The sequence below is a fragment of the Bos indicus genome, chromosome 13, assembly GCF_029378745.1.
Source record: "Bos indicus isolate NIAB-ARS_2022 breed Sahiwal x Tharparkar chromosome 13, NIAB-ARS_B.indTharparkar_mat_pri_1.0, whole genome shotgun sequence".
Lineage (NCBI taxonomy): Eukaryota > Metazoa > Chordata > Mammalia > Artiodactyla > Bovidae > Bos > Bos indicus.
In genome coordinates, this window is record NC_091772.1 from 77,581,893 (window position 1) to 77,599,494 (window position 17,602).

General features: G+C 50.0%; 1 protein-coding gene across 1 annotated transcript in view; it reads right to left on the reverse strand.

The window, feature by feature from the left end:
- KCNB1 (potassium voltage-gated channel subfamily B member 1) overlaps nt 1-12,016 on the reverse strand; it is a 114,290-nt gene extending 102,274 nt beyond the window's left edge. Inside the window, exons 1-2 of the mRNA XM_070801859.1 lie at nt 11,889-12,016; nt 9,961-10,693 (exon numbers count right to left, since the gene is read on the reverse strand). Of these exons, the coding sequence (XP_070657960.1) occupies nt 9,961-10,527 (567 nt within the window). The 5' untranslated portion in view covers nt 10,528-10,693; nt 11,889-12,016. The remainder of the gene's footprint in view (nt 1-9,960; nt 10,694-11,888) is intronic.
- Between the last annotated feature and the right edge of the window lie 5,586 nt (nt 12,017-17,602).

A 17,602-nucleotide genomic window follows, 5' to 3' on the forward strand; every position in this document is an offset into this window, starting at 1 on the left:
TGACTGAGTCCGAGGGCGCTGCAATAAAAGATCCTCCATGATGCAACAAAGATTCTACATGCCGCAACTAAGATCTGAGGCAGCCTAATTAATTAGTTAAAAGAAATCACCCAGAGACTGTTTCAGTCATGGGGCCTGGGCACAGGTGTTTGTCGAAGCTCAGGTGACCCAAATGTTCAGATGGGGGTGAACATCCCTGCTCAGTGAAGAGCACCCTATCTATTATTCCCACCCCCAGACTTGCAGAAGTGAGGTGCCTTGTGGGTTCATACAGCCAGGAAGCAGTGGGGGTGGAATTGAACCCAGGCCATTCCCGTACCGGCAGGAATATGTCTCATGTGGTTACATTATGTCTTATTTGTTATTGATGTCATCAGGGAAAATTTTAAAGGAGAATTGGTGCTCCTGATACAAACATGTGAATTTTGGCTCCTTCTCCAATTTGGGAGCTGGGGTGTTCGTCTGTCCCTGACCCCAGCTGGTTGGGCCCACCTCTACCAGAGACACCAAAATCAAGAACATCCTCCCTCAAAAAGGTAGAGTCTGATCTATTTAAATTATCTATGAAAATAAAGCTTATTGCTAAGACACTGTCTCCAATAGTCCTGGCCCATAGCCCTTTGGGGCCAAGCTCATAAAGGAGCAGAAGCCAGAAACCCTTCGAAGTCAGGTGGGAGACCCTGGAGGCCTCTCACATCCAGAGCATCTCCATTCTCCAAGGTGAAGAGGCCATGTGAAACTTGCTTCTCACTTCCTGAAGGTCAGTCGCGTGGTACGGAGGCCAGATCTCAGGTTCACAATCCTTCCATTCACTGTGTGACCCTGGGCCAGTGACTGCACCTCTCTGGGCCCCAGTTTCCACAGCTGTGAGATGAGGATAATTGCCCCTCCCTAGGAGAAGGCGATGGCACCCAGTACTCTTGCCTGGAAAATCCCATGGACGGAGGAGCCTGGTGGGCTGCAGTCCATGGGGTCTCGAAGAGTCGGACACGACTGAGCGACTTCACTTTCACGGCTTGGAGAAGGAAATGGCAACCTACTCCGGTGTTCTCACCTGGAGAATCCCAGGGACAGGGGAGCCTGGTGGGCTGTCGTCTATGGGGTCGCACAGAGTCGGACACGACTGAAGCGACCTAGCAGTAGCAGCAGCAGTGGGGTGACTGGGGATCAGACACCACTGTGCATCCAATGCTCCTTGCACTGCGCCCAGCACACAGTAAGCAGAGGGGTGGCTGCTGCTGCGGTTGCTACTGTTTTTATTTTCTGCAGGAGATGGAGGTGAGGCTGACTGAGCCCAGCCAGCCCTGGAATGTCTTCTTTGAAGCTGATCCCAGCCACTTCCCTGGTGGTCCAGTGGTTAAGAATCCACCTTCCAACGGAGGGGACGCAGTTTGATCCGTGGGAGAGGAACAAAGATCCCATACGCTGCAGAGTAACTAAGCCCATGTGCTGCAAACTACTGAGTCAGTGTGTCACGACTAGAGACTTTGTGCACGGCAATGACGACCCCACGTGCTGCACCCCACGCAACCAAATAAATACTAAAAAAAAAAAAAAAAAAATGATCCCAGATAGGAGTCTGAGGTTTCCCATAAGTCTTTGGTTGTGGCCCCAGAACCAGATCCTAAGACAAGAATCTGAGTAAAGTGGTTTAGGTGGGAGGTGATCCCAGGACACACCGCTGCCCCTACCAGAGGAGATCTGAGACAGGGAAGGGAAAGAGGCCAGAGTGTACTATCAAGCAAGGAACCACTATGGGCACCTGGAGCTGGATTCTGCTGAGGACCTCTGGGGGCCACTGTGGACCATGCACCTCGGAGTTATACCCCTATCCAGGGGGAGGGAGCTTCCTAGGTGTAAAGAATCCGCCTGCCAATGCAGGAGATGTAAGAGATGTGAGTTCGAGCCCCATCCCTGGCTGAGGAAGATCCCCTGGAGGAGAGCATTTCAACCCACTCCTGTATTCTTGCCTGGAGAATCCCATGGACAGAGGAGCCTGGTGGGCTACAGTCCATGGGGTCACAGAGTCAGACACGACTGAAGCGACTTAGTATGCATGCGAGCATGCACCAAGGGGAGGGAGCTGAAGTATTTATACACCTTCTCCATTAGTTGTTGAGGATTGCTTCCTCCAGGTAGGGCCAGAACTCCCTGTCTTTACTGGACTCCAATGGCCAGAGGAAGCTTCTAGGCAACGAACTGCAGGTGTTGTAGCTTGAACTGGGCTAGTGACCCTGCAAAAGTTAAGAGCTAAAAGGACGTGGTTGAGACGTTGACCATATCTTCTCCATCACGATCGGGTCCCCGTTCTGCTCCAACTGCCTGTGTGATGTTGAACCAAGTTATGTAAATTCACCTTCAGTTCAGTTCAGTCATTCAGTCGCATCCAACTCTTTGCGACCCCATGGACCACAGCACGCCAGGCCTCCCTGTCCATCACCAACTCCCAGAGTTTACTCAAACTCATTTCCATTGAGTCGGTGATGCCATCCAACTATCTCATCCTTATGATGTATCATTTTGTATGAATAATGAATTTTTGAAAAGGATCTGATTTATCTGGCAGGACAGTTTGGAGGGTTAAATGAAACGACAATTAAAAACAAAACATAAACATAAAAAAAACATAAAACATTAAAGAAAATAAAAAAAAATTTCAGACTAGGGAATAAGTAATAAAAATTAAGACAAACACAATTGGCATACAATAAAGTCATTAAGATGAAGGACACAGAACCCTAATTTGACATGGAAGATATTAAACACATATTATACAATAAAACATGTTATAAAACAAAAAAAAAAGGGAAGGGATATGGGAGAAGTACTGTTGCCCAAAAATCCCATGGATGGAGGAGCCTGGTAGGCTGCAGTCCATGGGGTCGCTAAGAGTCAGACATGACTGAGCGACTTCACTTTCACTTTCTACTTTCACACATTGGAGAAGGACATGGCAACCCACTCCAGTGTTCTTGCCTGGAGAATCCCAGGGATGGGGGAGCCTGGTGGGCTGCCGTCTATGGGGTCGCACAGAGTCGGACACGACTGAAGCGACACAGCAATAGCTGATTCACTTTGTTGCACAGCAGAAAGTAACACAACATTGGAAAGCAATTATACTCTAATAAAAAAATAAAATATTGATTAAAAAAAACTCACAAAGCAAAATAAAACCCCCTAAGAGTTACTGAGGGCTTTTTATGTGCCAAACCCTGTTTGAAAGGCTTTGTGTGCATTAATTCATTTAATTCTGATGGCAATGCGATGAGACAGTCCTGCTGTTGCCCCCATTTTATGTGAAAGAACCAGGGTGCAAGGAGGCAAGCAGTTTACCACACATCACATGGTGAGTAAGTAGAGGAGTCAGACCTTGGACCTGGGCAATTCAGTTCTAAAATCAGGGCTCCCATCCATGATGCTGTCAGGTATGAGAGGGACGCACAGTGCTGGGGACGGAGTTGGTGCTTCGTGTGCGGCTCGTTCTCTTTCAGTTAATTAAACTTGGGCCAAACTGCTCATTTGTCCAGGACTTTTCCTTCCAAAGCATTTTGGCAACCTCTAGCTTTTCAGAGCCTTTCAAAACCCCCGAGAGACCAGCTGTCAAGGTATGACCTGATCAGGGAATGGAAAGGAAAGGCCTGGGAACCTCAGTAAGGGTAACAGGGGAGCGGTGGCAGAAAGGCCTGAAAACAGCCCCTGATCTTGCCCAACTCATTGTGTGACCCTGGCAAGTCCTTGAAGCATCCTTCGTGTTTCCCTTTATCAAATCAGGATGCTGGATTTATCAAGCTTCAGCCCTTTTCATGCACTGGCATACTAAATCCTCCGGGCACCTCTGGGAGGTGGCTTTACTTCCATTCTCATTTACAGAGGGGGAAACAGAAGCTATGAGAGGTGAAGAGATTGGTACAAAATCCAGAGCTAGGCAATGTCGGGGCTGGGATTCAAATCCAGGTCTCTGTGAGCCCACAACAGGGATTCTGAATCTCTGGCATATTGTTTCCCAGGAATAAGTGCAAACATCCAGGATGACGGACCCAGGGCCAGCAGGTGCCTCGGCCAGATGACTCATGGCACTGGACTGGCCCCATGGATTCTGAGTTGGTTTCCCTCACTTTTCTTCTTTTTCAACTGTATGTATTTATGTATTTGACTGTTCTAGGTCTTAGCTGTGGCATGCAGGATCTTCAGTCTTCGCTGCAGCATGTGGGATCTGGTTCCCTTACCAGGGATGGAACCTGAGCCACACGTATTAGGAGCACAGAGTCTTAGCCACTGGACCACCAGAGAAGTCCCTCCCTCATTTTTCTCGATGATAAAACGTGAATGCCCCCTGGATCAGATCAAGGAAGCAGAAACATCATCACACTAAAGGCGTGAAATCCCAAGCGGGCAGGCAGTCAGCCTACAATCAACAACACTGTAATAGGGGATGTGGCCAACTGGGAGAGTAGTCAAAATAGAGGAATCCAGTGATACTACAAATAATCACTATTGTCATTTATAGAATGTTTACCATATACCAGGCACTCGGTTAAGCTCTCTCTGCAGATTATCTTGTGAAGGCCTAAGAGGTGGGCTCCATTATAATTCCCATTTTCTAGAGGAGGAAATTGAGACTCAGACAAGGAAAGGAACTTGCCCGAGGTGTCATATTCCTGGTAATCAATGTAGAAATGAACCGTATCTGTAGGACTCCAGAACTGATTCTTTTTTTAAAGTTTTTATTTACTTATTTATTTTTGGCTATGCTGGGTCTTATTTGCTGTGAGGGCTTTTATTGCGTTGTGGTGGGCAGAGGCTACTCTCTAGTTGTATGTGGGAGTCTCACTGGGGTGACTTTTCTTGTTGCAGAGCGTGGACCCTAGGGCACGGGCTCAGTGGTTGCAGTTCCCGGGCTCTAGAGCGCAGGCTCAGTAGACGGGGCTCATGGGCTCAGTTGCTCCGTGGTATGTGGGATCCTCCTGGATCAGGGGTCTAACCCATCCTGCACTGGCAGGCGGACTCCCCACCAATGAGCCACCAGGGAAGCCCCAGAGCTGATTCCTAATCAAATCTGTGGTGGGCAAACCACTGACCAGCGTCTCTAAATGAAGGATACTTCTACTTTGGAATATAATAACAATGATTCATATTCATAAAGTACTTTCATTTGCAAATTACATTTGCCGTCTGAAATCCCAAGGGGTGGGCACTTATGCCATCACCCTTTGGCAGAGGAGTTCACTGAAGCTCAGAGAGCTTGAATGATCTGCCCAAGATTCTGGGATGAAGAAGCACAGGCTCGGGAACCAGTCCAACCCAGGTTCAAACTCTCGCTCTGCCCTTTTCTTTCCTTCAACAAATACAGACTGAGCACCCTTAGTTGTGTGAGCTCCGGCAAGTTACTGCCCCTCTCAGAGCTTCCATTTCTTCTTTGTAAAATAATATTAACACCACTCATCAAATCCATTCCCCCTCTTCATCTGAAAAGCCCAGACACTTGCTTTCCCAGGCTTCCCTGAGGATAAAGGATGAGCATGTGACCTGACCAATGGGATTTAAAAAGAAGTCTGCCAGGGGGCTGCTGGAAAAGGTTAAGCTGGGAGGTGGGGGGGAAAACTGGCATAGAAGAGTGCATGCTCTTCTTCACTGGTTGGACATCATGTGTCTCTATTTGGGGGCTGGAACTGGGTAGCCATCTCATGATACCAGGCATCCAGCCTGAGGACCAAGCTATCTGCAGGAGCTGGAGGAGCAGAAGGACAGAAAGAATCTAGAATCCTGGGACTTCCTTGGTGGTCTAGTGGTGAAGAATCTGCTTTGCAGTGTGGGGGACTTGGGTTCCATCCCTGGTCCAGCAACTAAGATCCCACGTGCCGTGGAACAGCTTAGACTGCATGTTGCGTGAAGCCCCGAGCGCTCTGGAACCCGCTTGACACAATTAGGGAGTCCAGTGTGTCCCAGTGAGAGATCCCACGTGACTGAATGAATATCACTCGTGCTGCAACTAAGACTTGACACCGCCTAATTAATTAATTTAAAGAATCTAGAATCCTAATGGTATCAGGGAACCACTAGCCCAAAGCCAGCTACCTTGAAACTCCCTGTTAGGTGAGAAGATGCGTCTTCCTCCTTATAGAAGTCACTTCCGGTTTCCTATTCTGTGACTTGTAGCCCAAGTGGGAAGACTACCTTGATTGAACTGTGGAAAGGATTTCAATGATAGTGCATAGAAAGCACCACTAATTGGTGCCTGGCACAACAAACGGCAGCTCCTCTGGAAATTATCTCAGGCTTTAACCCTGAGACTCTTCCAGGCACCGAAGACCCTCCTGGCCTGGCAAATTAGCTCTCTGTCTCTCCTACTGAGAAAAGCTTGTAGTTTTCCCAGAAAGCACAAACCCAGTGGTGGCCCAGAACAACAACCCCATCACTCTGATGAGACTGACCCCAGCTTCCAAACTAGAATCAATCACATTGCCTTTTGTCTAATGGATTTTGATTTTCACTCCCCTGATGGGGAAGGCAAGGGCTTGTGCTCTGGTCTGTCTCCGTGTTGCCAGAACATCCATCAATTATTAACAGCAGCAGCTCAGCCACTCAGTGCTGCTATCAGAAGGAAAAGACTTGCCGCAGCCCAGCTCAGACAGCCATAGAGAAAGGACTCTGCTGCTCATTATTTATGAAAACAAGCCCCATGTACTGTTGGGTGGGCACTGTGCTCAGTTCTGGCAAACGCGATGACCCTTCAAGGTGGGCCTTTTATCTACTTTACAGGCTGGAGGCTACAGCTTGGAGAGGGGAAGAACTCACCAAAGGCCAGAAACTGGCGAGATGGTGAACCTGGCCTTAAAACCCAGGTCTGTCTTTGGTCCTACATATGTAAGATATGGCATTTCTGTATCTCACAATCACCCAGCCGTGGTCCTCCATTTGACTTCTAATCCTACGAACTCTGAGAAATTTCTACAGGCCTTGATGTTCTAACAACTGAAGCTTCCGAGTTGGGGAGCTGGGGGTGGGTGGGGAGGGCAAAGAACAAATCCCCTAAGGAGGCCAGAGGCACAGAGAGCTGGGCTGCAGGTGTTGACAGGAAGGAGTGACAGGTCCTTGAGACACACTGACTGACTGATCGCTGCATTCATTCCTTCCACCTGGATTTATCTGGAGATGCTCTGTGCCAGGCACCATGATGGGTACTGGGAATGGGGCAGTGAATACAACTCATGACACTCATATTCTTGTAGAGGAGGAACTGAGAAATACAAGGAAGCGGGTACAATTTCAGATAGTGCTCAAGCCCTGTGCAAGAAGGACACTGCAAGATGTCAGTGTAAGAAGACAGAGGCTGTCTTAGATAGGGGTCAGGAAAGGTCTTTTAGAGGAGGGGACATCTGCGTGGGGACCAGCTCCTAAAAGGAATGAGAGAGTGACCAGCCATGGGACAATGTGGGGAAGAGAATCCCAGGTGGCAAGAACAAGTGCAAAGGCCCTGAGTCAGGACAGAGATGGGTCTGTGTAGGGAGAAGCAAGGAGGCCAGTGGGGCTGAAACTGAGTGAACCAGAGGAGACAAGAGATGAGTCTGGAGAGGTCATGGGGCCGGATTTGTGGTGAAGGGTTTGGACTTTATTCTGTAATGGGAAAACTCTCTGGAGCATTTTGAGCGGATGAATAATGTGATCCAATTACACCTAGAAAAGCTCACTCTGGCTGCTGAATGGGGAATGGATTGCAGGAGGCAAAGGTGGAAGCAGGGAGACTGGGAAGGAGACTACGGTACTTAATCACTGTGGAAAGAACAGTAATTCAAAATCACACTTGAGTCTGAATTTCTGGCTACTCTCATTTGCCTGCTGTGTGATCTTAGGCAAGTTACTTAACCTCTCTGATCTTCCCTTTTTTTGAAAGGTGGGATATAATAATAGGTATAAGGCTAAATGTGTTTTCCATATACAGTGGATATGTGATCAATGGCAGGATTTCTATGCTGAGGGCCAATGAGCCTGCCTGCCACACTATTTCAGCCTTGGCTGCAAATATCCTAGACCAACCATCTGCCAGGACTAGCCATCAGCCCCAGCCCATGATCACAGAGAGGTCATGAAACTCGTCCCTATGATCGGATTAACCCAAGGGAGTGATGAAGCTGTTTATTCCCAACCAGCACCTTTTACAAGCCTGAGCCACCTGCCTAGCTGCCAGGCACCAACCCAAACAGAGCCCTTTGCCTACTTCTTCTGGAAAATGGACCCTCCCCTGCTCTGCCCCTCACTCTCTTGTCTTAGGGACAGAACAGAGAGGAGGGAGTCATATCTGGGTCTAAACCAGGCGTAGAAGGGAGAAACCTGGTCAGGCCTGGAAATAGCAAAATAAGTCTGCTGATCCTAAGCTGGTTAAGGGTGAGTGACTATGTCTTAAGACAGAGGCTTTTTGGACACGAAACCTGGGGCAGGATTATGGCCAGAGGCAGCCTGCAAAGAGGAGACGGGCCTAGGAATCTCTGCATCCTCTTTAGGGTGGACAGGGAAAAGAGAAAACCTCTCTCCGTGCTCCAACAAGCCACTCAGTCCTACATTCACACTCTTAAAGGCCTCTCCTTGGGCAGCCAGATCTGGATAGAGGGCCCCCTCAAAACCCCCTCTAGACCTGGCCCTCCACGTGGGCCTTTAGTGAGGGGCCAGTTGAGCCAGGGGGCACCCACAGTGAGAGGGCAGGACAGGCCTCTGGGCAGTAGGCTGTCCAGGAGGCAGCCCGAGCTCACACATCACGGCTGGTATGCAGATTCCCTTCTCTCTTTTTCTTTTTGCCATGAATACATTTACCTGTTCTTCCCCTGTCTCATTGGCCCTGCTCTCAGGGAACGAGTTATGTTCAACGTATCTTTCCCAGCGTGGTCTCCCTGGATTCTGACCTTAACGCCTCTCTTTTCTGGCTCCCTCGGCCCCGAGTGGCCTCTTTCGTGGTGCTGCACACAGTGTGTTGTCATTTCCTTGCAACTCCCAGCACCTTGGCCACGTGAAGATAGGCCCCATCTCTCTGAGGCATCCCCGAGTCCCAGCCTAACACAGACAAGTTGCTCATCAGCAAATGACCCCCTGCCCTGGTCTGGCTCACACCCCGAGTCTCCCTTCATCCCTTACAGCCCCCCCCCTTTTTTTTTTACCTGGCAGCACGTAGTTCTATCCATTGTCATGAGACCCATTCCTGCCTCTTTCTCCCGATTTCTTTTTCACATTGCCTCATTTTTTCTCCCCTATTTCAAAATTTACATCCTCTTCCGACAGCCAAAGCATCTTTAGAAGATGCATCAAGCATTCTGGGAATCAATTCACCAAATAAATGAAGAAAGAACAAACCAGGGGTGACCCTTCGCCCACAGGCATCCACACCCAGCCGCAGGCATCATGCATTCAGTCCCTTTGCCTCATTTTTCTCACTTATGTTAAAACTGCCTCACAGTATCTCAATGTCCTCCAAGCAGGTCTGTAAGCTGCTTCATTCTCTCCTTGGAGCAAAGTGGGGTTATAAATATAGGGATAAGTATTAAAATTGCAGAGTGACTCTCCTCCAGCCTGGGTCTAGGCATCCACAAGGGAGCATTATGTAGAACAGACCTAACCCAACTCTACTCCATCTCGAGGCTTTATTGTCCCTCTGTGCCCTGTTATTTGCAGTGTCCATTCTCTTGATGTGGGTTTTCCTAAGTCTCCATAAAGCCTTTTCTCCAGCAAAGCTGGGGTATAAAGTATTGAATAATAAAAGGATGAGGTGGCCAGAGCCATACAGGCACGAACAGTCTGAAGGGGCTGTTGGTTCTCACCTCTGAGGTCTCAGCCACAGCCCTTTCTCTTTCCTGGTCTGCATATTTGTGGGAACTAAGCCACAGTCCCCGAGCCATGGTCCTCGATCTGGGCACACAGGCAGAACTCCCCCACCTGCCCCGCCCCAGCCCAGCACCACCCGGATTTCACACTCACCTTGGCGGCCACAGAGGAATTGGGCTTCTCCAGTAAGTCCCAGAGTTTCTTCCTCTTCTCCGCGCAGCACGTGTTATCGAACTCCTCGCCCTCCCGCTCGCGGAGAGTTTCCGCCTCGCGCTTGAGCTCCTCGTTCATCTGCTCCTTCTTCTGGTGGTAGCGGGCCTGGCAGCAGGACTCCAGGTAGATTTCGTCGATGCCCCAGTAGTCCAGCTCTTGGCTGAAGCTGAGTGCGCACATCTCCTCCATCATGTGCAGCCTCCCGGTGCGGTAAAAGTTGAGGATGGAGGTGAAGGCGCCCGGATGGCGGTCGAAGAAGTACTCGTTGTCGTCGAGGCTATAGTCGTCGCACACCTCCAGCAGCGAGTCGTGCGTGTTGCAGTCGCGGAGCTTGCCCAGCCGCGTGCGGGGCAGGCGGTCCAGGGTGCGCCAGAGCACCTCGTGTGCCAGCCCACCGACGTTGAGGCGGACGCGCCTCGAGCACGCCTTGCTGCGCACGATCTCCATGGGCTCGGGTGGCAGCGAGCTAGTGGAGCGGGAGCCATGCTTCGTCATGCCCGCCGGCATCGCTGGTCCGGCCGCCCCCGCCCCCCCTGCCCCCCCAGGCCGCTGTCACTGGACGGCGAGGCCGGCCGCCGCGGGGGAGGGGGGCAGGGAGCGCTTTGGGCTGCTGGGGGTGCAGGGGGCCGCGCGGGCGCGCGTCACGGCCGTCTTCTCACCTCCATCCCGACGGCTGTGAGGCAGAAAGCGGACGCAGGTCAGCGGACGAGGAGCTGTGCGCGGCCCCTCCCCACCTCTCCACCCCGGCCCCTGCCGGCCTTGACCTTCCCGGCGCTTAAGCGGCTCAGGGCCGCAGCCGGGCTGGGCGCTGTCCCTCCCGCCGGTGCTGAAGTCCGCCCCACCCCGTGGCTGGAGGGAGGGGCCGCCCTCCGGAGCGGGGAGAGGGCCCCCAAGAGGCGCAGGGGGGACCCGGGAGGCCCCACCCCGGCCTTCCGCCGCCCTGGCTCTGTTCTGCCGCCTGGGGCGCTGTCCGCCCCGTCGAGTGCTGAAACTCGCTTTTCTCTGGGTCTCCCCGTCGAGGGCCGCACCTGGCCCCGCCATGCGGAGAGGAGGGCAGCTGAATGAAAAAACTTTTTATTATTTTTTTTAAAAAATACTTATCTTTTCCTTCCCCTGCTCCGAGATAATTAGGATTTGAAGGCTGGGTGGAGGCGGCGGGGCGGTGGCAGGGGGATTGCTTTTTCTAAACCTTTAAAGATTTGGGGGAATTCTGGAGCGTTTCAGGTGCCCACCTGTCGGTCACAACAGATCGGATAGTCACGACAGCCCCACTGTCCTGGAGCGACCCCTCTCCCCAAGCCACACGGGAGCACCTCTTGAGGTCTCTCCGGAGACGAGGTGAACACTGAAGACGCAAAGCCAAGCTCTGCGCGGGGTCCCGCCCCTCCCTCCGCGCCCCCTGCCCCACGGCGGGGGTTGGCGCACAAAGTCCGGGGGACCCACCTGGCCCGTCCTCTCCTAGTTCCTTCCCCGCCCCCTTCTCCTTCTCCTCCTCCTCCTCCTCCTCGCTCCTCTCCTGCGATGGCTTTTTATAACTCCGGGTTCTGCGCCTTTCCCGGGGCTTGGAAGGGAAGGGGTGGGGGAGGTGGGAGGCGGAGAAAGGAGCTGAATTTTCTGGCCTTTTCAAAACGAGCCCTCCTCCCTCCGCGCACTGGTGATCTCAGGGCTCCTTTGAGCCCCTAGGCATGTGAAGCTCACGCCCTACCCCCTCACCCAAGAATGAGGATCGCGCGTCTCCCCCGAGCTCCGCCACCCCCCCACCCCCCAGCCTGAAACCGCGGAGCCTGGGTAGACCAACAGGCCGAACCGCGACAAGCGAGCCCCTCTCCTGGCACCCCTGTGTACCCGCCGCGCGCCCCAACACTCACCCCCAGGGTGGCCACCTCCCAGGGCCAGGGACCGCGCATTGCCGCGGTCGCCCGGGCGCCCCCGCCCGCGGGCAGCGGCGGACCCGGGGCCGGGCTGGGCCCGGCCTACGCCGGCCGGGCAGGCGACGCGCCGAAGCTGCAGGCGCTGCGGGGCCGGAGCGCGCTCTCCGAGGCTGGGGGCGCGGGCGGGCGCTGGGGGCGCGGGCGGCAGGACTGAGGTCGGGCGGCGCCTCGCGATCCACCTCCTCCTCTTCTGCTCCCGCGGCAGCGGTGGCGGCTGCTTGGGCGAGATCAACAAGTCGGGGCTGAGCTTGGCTCCGCGCTCGCTGCGATTCTGTCCCGCACTTCTGAGTGCCCGGAGTCGGGCACCGAGGCGGGACGGCGCCACCTGCGGGTTTGAAGCGTGCTCGCCTCTTAACTCCTGCTTGCCCGGCCTGGCCGGTTGGTGAGGCTGGGGGCGGGTTAGGGATTTGGGCAAAGGATGTGCCCCTAACGACTGCCTGCCTCTCAATTCCACCTTCCTTCATCCGGTCATCAGTGTGGCTTGAGCGCCTACTGTATGCAAGGTCCTGAGATAAGAGTCTGAGATACAGCTGTAAACCAAACGCAAACATCCAGCCCTTGTGGAGCTGGTTGGAAGCAGATCAAAACCAAGAAAGTCAAAGAATATGTCAGACCGTGATAAGCGCAGAGGAAAGGGAATGGGGGATGGGGGTAGTGGTGAGGAGGGAGGGGAGATGGAGTGAGGGGGGAGAACTGCAATTTTAAATAGCCCTTGGTTTCATAAGCTTCCATTCTAGACTCTAAACTCTAATTCTAGAAATGAATTCTAGATTCTAGCGGGGGAAGGTGAGCAATGAGTATATCAACAAATAAATATCCAGTGTGGCAGCTGGTGATAACTGCTAAGAAGAAAAATAAAGCAAGGTGATGGGAAGAGAGAGTGAGGGGCAAGCTAGCTTATAAACCTTGATGATTCATTCATTCATGTTACTTTGGACAATTGGTTTTGAGAGCTTCTTGTGTGCCGGGTCCTATGCCAGGCTCAGCAAGGAACATGTCCTTCCCTGGAGCTCCCTGTCCAGTGGGGGAGAATGGGTGGACCGAATAATCTCCAGAAACGAATGAAAATGTTGAATAACTTACCTGGAGAAGTGAGCAAGGCCTCCCTAAGGACGCCACAGTTGGGCCCCCATGTTTACTCTTCTTTTTTCGTTTAAAGATTTTTAAAATGTGGGCCGTAAAAAGTCTTTATTGAATTTGTTGCAGTATTGCTTCTGCTTTATGTTTTTTGGCCGTGAGGGATATGGAATCTTAGCTCCCAGGCCGCGTTTGGAACCTGCACTCCCTGTACTGGAAGGCGAAGTCGTAACCAGTTGACTGCCAGGGAAATCCCCACTTGTCTACTCTTTCAAATACATATCTCCCGCCTGGTAAGTAAATGGATGCTGTGGACACAGCAGGGAGCCCCTTGTACTGGAGCAAAAACTGAACAAGTCACAGTGCCCTAAGGTACAGGTTCCCCCCCCTCTCCACCCAACCCCAATCCTTTCCTTCATTTCTAAAATTGAGATTTATTTCCACATAGTTGCTATAATATTATTATATATTTTAATCAGTTCATTTCTCGCCATCTCCATTATCATGATCCATGTCCCAGAGGCCATCCTCTTGTAGGTAGAGGCCACAGATGCGGGTAGACATCCTCCAGTGCCCAGGTCAGAGCCCCACAATAAAGAATTCTCCAGCCCTGAATGTCAATAGTGTCGAGGTCGATAAACCTTAGATCAATTTAATAGAAGGCAAAGGTATTTCCCAGTCTGAAAATTTTATTCTCTCAGCCAGTAATTAGTGAGCACCTACTATGCTATGTGTCAGGTTAACAGGCTTCCCTGGTGGCTTGGCGGTAAGGAATCTGCCTGCCACTGCAGGAGGCGTGGGTTCGATCCCTGGGTAGGGAAGATCCCCTGGAGAAAGAAATGGCAACCCACTCCAGTATTCTTGCCTGGAAAATCCCGTGGATGAAGGAGCCTGGCAGACTACTGTTCAAGGGGTCACAAAGAGTCAAACACAACTTAATGACTCAACAGCAACTACTCTGAACACTGGAGATACAGTGAGACTAAATCAGGCAGCCTCTATACCCACGGGTTTTTATTCTGGTGGGGGATACAGTTAATGAACAAGTAAATGAATAAACCAGATTATTTGAATAGTGAGAAATGCTGTGAAGAAAAATAAGTGAGAGGAAGTGAGAGACAGCATGACTGGAAGAGGCATCAGCAACTTTAGATAGGGTGATAAGGCAGGGAGGGCTTCCTGGAGGAGGTGTATATCTAAGATGAGAACCTGAGGGCAGGGAGAGGAAAACCATGTGAAGTTCTAGGGAAGGAGGTACAGGCAGGGGAAGCAGAAAGAGCAAAAGTCCTAAAGTAGAAATGAGCTTGGAAAAAGAGGTTAGAGAGGTGGATGGGATCAGGCCAGGCAGATCCCTGTTGGAATTTTATTCTCAAGGTTAAAGAATGAGTTTGGCTTTTTTCTTAATCGTAATGGGAAGCCATGATAGAGTTTTAAGCAGAGAAGACCCATGTGCTGCTATATATTTTGTGGTGATTCTTCTAGCTGCTGTGTGCTTTACAGAATTTGGGGGACAAAAGGTAGCAGCAGGAAGACCCATCATGAGGCTTCCACAATTGTCCGAGTCAAAGATAATGTGGTTTGGACTGGGATGGTGGCCGTGGAATGGCTGGGCAACTTCACAGTCACAGGGCTCTGACAAGGGAGAGTCCTCGGCAAGCCCAAGGCTAGATATTCCATGTCATCCAGGTTCATCACTCCAGGTGGCCTGATTCCTGCAAAGTTCTTACTCTGGCTCCAGATTCAGATAAAGATCTGTGTACAGTGGATCTTAGAAGCGCAGATAGTACAAACAGCTCTGTAACTTTTTTTTGCAAAAGTCATGTTGCTACTACTTGTTTACTCATTTACTCAGTGCAAAGGATTAAGTGCAAACTTACTCAAGAAGGAAGTGTGGCTAGTGTCTCAGAGAGTGAGTTCTGGAGTCAGAACGACTGGTGCCATTTCTTGCAGCAAGAAGTTTTTTTGGGCAAGTAGTTTTACCTCTCTGAGTCTTGATTTTTTTCTGCGTAAAATAGGGATGGAAATTATTATGAGGAATGCATAGAAAGCATGTACTCATTGCTAGCTCTCATCATCTGATAGATTATAGGTTACCCAAGGGCAGGAAGTGGTCTGTCTTGCACATCTCAACTATCAGAATACTTAACAGGATTTTAGAGAATAAGGATATTTAGTTATCTCACATAAAAATTCAGGAAGAGGGTGGTATGAACATTGACTAAACAGCTCATTATGCTATTAAGGACCTTGGCTTCTTCCATTTTTTGCTCTGCCTTATTCAACATATTGGCTTTTTGTCCCAAGCTTGTTGCCTCATAGTCACAAAATGGCTGCCACCACTCCAGGCACTGGCCTCCATAAAACCATATTCAAAGGCAGAAAGGAGATGGTCAATGTGGCAAAAAATATTTCTCCTTTTATGCTTTTATCCCCCAGCAGTCTCTACCAGGTTCCATTTCATGGGTCACTTCCATACGAATCACTGTCAAAGGAAATAAGATTCATACCAGAAGCCTAGGCCAATTACTGCCTTTACAAAATTGAAGTTTATTTAACAAGGAAGAAGTGGAGATTAAAGTTGGGTGGCCAGTCAACAGTGTCTGCCACACTATTCCCACAGTGCCCAGCACAATGCTAAGGACAGAGTAAATGCTCAATAAATATTTATTCAATGAACAAATAAATCCTCTTATAGGAAGGTATATAAACACCTATGAATAATATACATCTCTGACTCCAAGCATATTCAGTCCTGTTAGTGAGGATGGGGGCAAGGTATATGGGCAATAAAACTGGCAAAGAATTCTCTTACGGCCCTTTTCTCTGACTCCACGCCTTTCATGGAGTCCCCCCGAGATGATTCGCAGTCTCAAATCACCTGAACTGATATTTGTACATATCCTCTTAAAAGAAATGGCCAGTATGTAAGCAGTGTGCAAGTCCTCTGGGCAATCCCATATGCTAAACAGCAGAGGTTATGAGCTGGTTATCTGCAGTCTTTGGTTGTATAGCCATCACAGGGTTTTTGGTTTGTTTTTAAGTCAACATCAGAGGAGTTTACATGAAAATTTGGATTTCTGGATTCTCTTGAAAAATTAGAGGAACTGATTAACACTGGCCCACATTCCTGTGTAACATGGCAATTACAGCTGTCACAGAGGCGTGGCTGGCCTTGAATCACAGCTGTACCCTTCAGGCAGAAGGTGCTCTCTACTTGGCTACAGTCCCTACACCTTAATGTTCCTCACTCAAGTCACTTTTCTCATTTATGTCGCTTTCCTCATCTTGGTATAAATTTAAGCTCATGCTTGTTGTGCACAAAGGCATGGAAGTCCAAAGAAGCTGTCTTGCTGCTCTGTTTCCCCAGGCTCTGCAGAGTGCACAGTTTAGAAATTTTATTTTCTGAGTGAAAAGACTATAAATTATTTGAAAGCATTTGGTCTTCATTTCTTAGAATTTTCCATCAACATGAGAAGAGAGACTATCTAGAAGTAAAGCCAATGGAAGGGACTGTAGAGCCCAGAGACTGAGATACTGAGTCCTGTCAATGTTATAGAGCTCCTGGATCCAGCCATGCCTGAAGGCAGTGCCTCTGGATTTCCCACTTACGGGAACTAGTAAATATCTCTTCTTACCTAAGCCAGACTGAGTTGTGATTTATGTCATTTAAGTCCCAAAGAGCCCATCTGATTCGATTCTCTCCACTAATCAGAAGTTTACCATCTCCTTATAAGGCACTTATAGGAAACAGTGCAAAAAGAGTAATAAAACTTAGAATGCCCCACAGAGGAGCCTTGCATTGAGAGTTCAAGTATAACCATCTCATTTTACAGGTCAACCAGTGAGCGGGCAGCCGATTACAAGCACTAAGTCACAGACTATCTCCTGCTCAGGCCCTCTTGGCAGACTGCCCACTGAGAGGTGTTGAGAGCTTCCCTGAGGCTGTGTGAGGTCAAGTCAGCCTAATTCATCCATGTAAATACAAATGAATCCCTCTCTAAGCTGGGCTGGCAGAGACATGTCCGTCTGAAGTCAGATTTTTTTCTTGGACTCCAAACTACCAGGCATCACTTATTTATAACCCCACTAAGTGTCTTACTCAGGTTTCTGGGCACTTCTGGGTACCGAGAACTAATTAATCCCCTTCCGCCTCTGCCCATGGACCCTTGGGAAGGAATCATTGTTTTCCGAGGGTGGTTATGGGGGTACCCAAAGGCTCAAGGGAAATAATGGACATCTCTGAGTGGCTGTCACTCGGGACAACTGCTCTATGCTATGGCCTTGCCCAGATACAGTTCCAGTAGCCCCAGGGATTTTTCTAGCAGCTTGGATTCTGTTTTTTTGCCTGTTTTTCTTTTGACCCAATAATAATAATAAAATCAGATAATAATAATCATAATCATGAGTAAAATGGGGTTAATGATAGAATCTACCTCCCAGGGTTGCTGGGAGAGACTAATGAGATAAGGCACGTGATGTGCTCAGCACCATGCACAGCACTAACAAGTTCATATTAAGACAACATGAGTAACAATACTAACAAGCACAGTAACAGCAGCTAACATTAAGCAGTT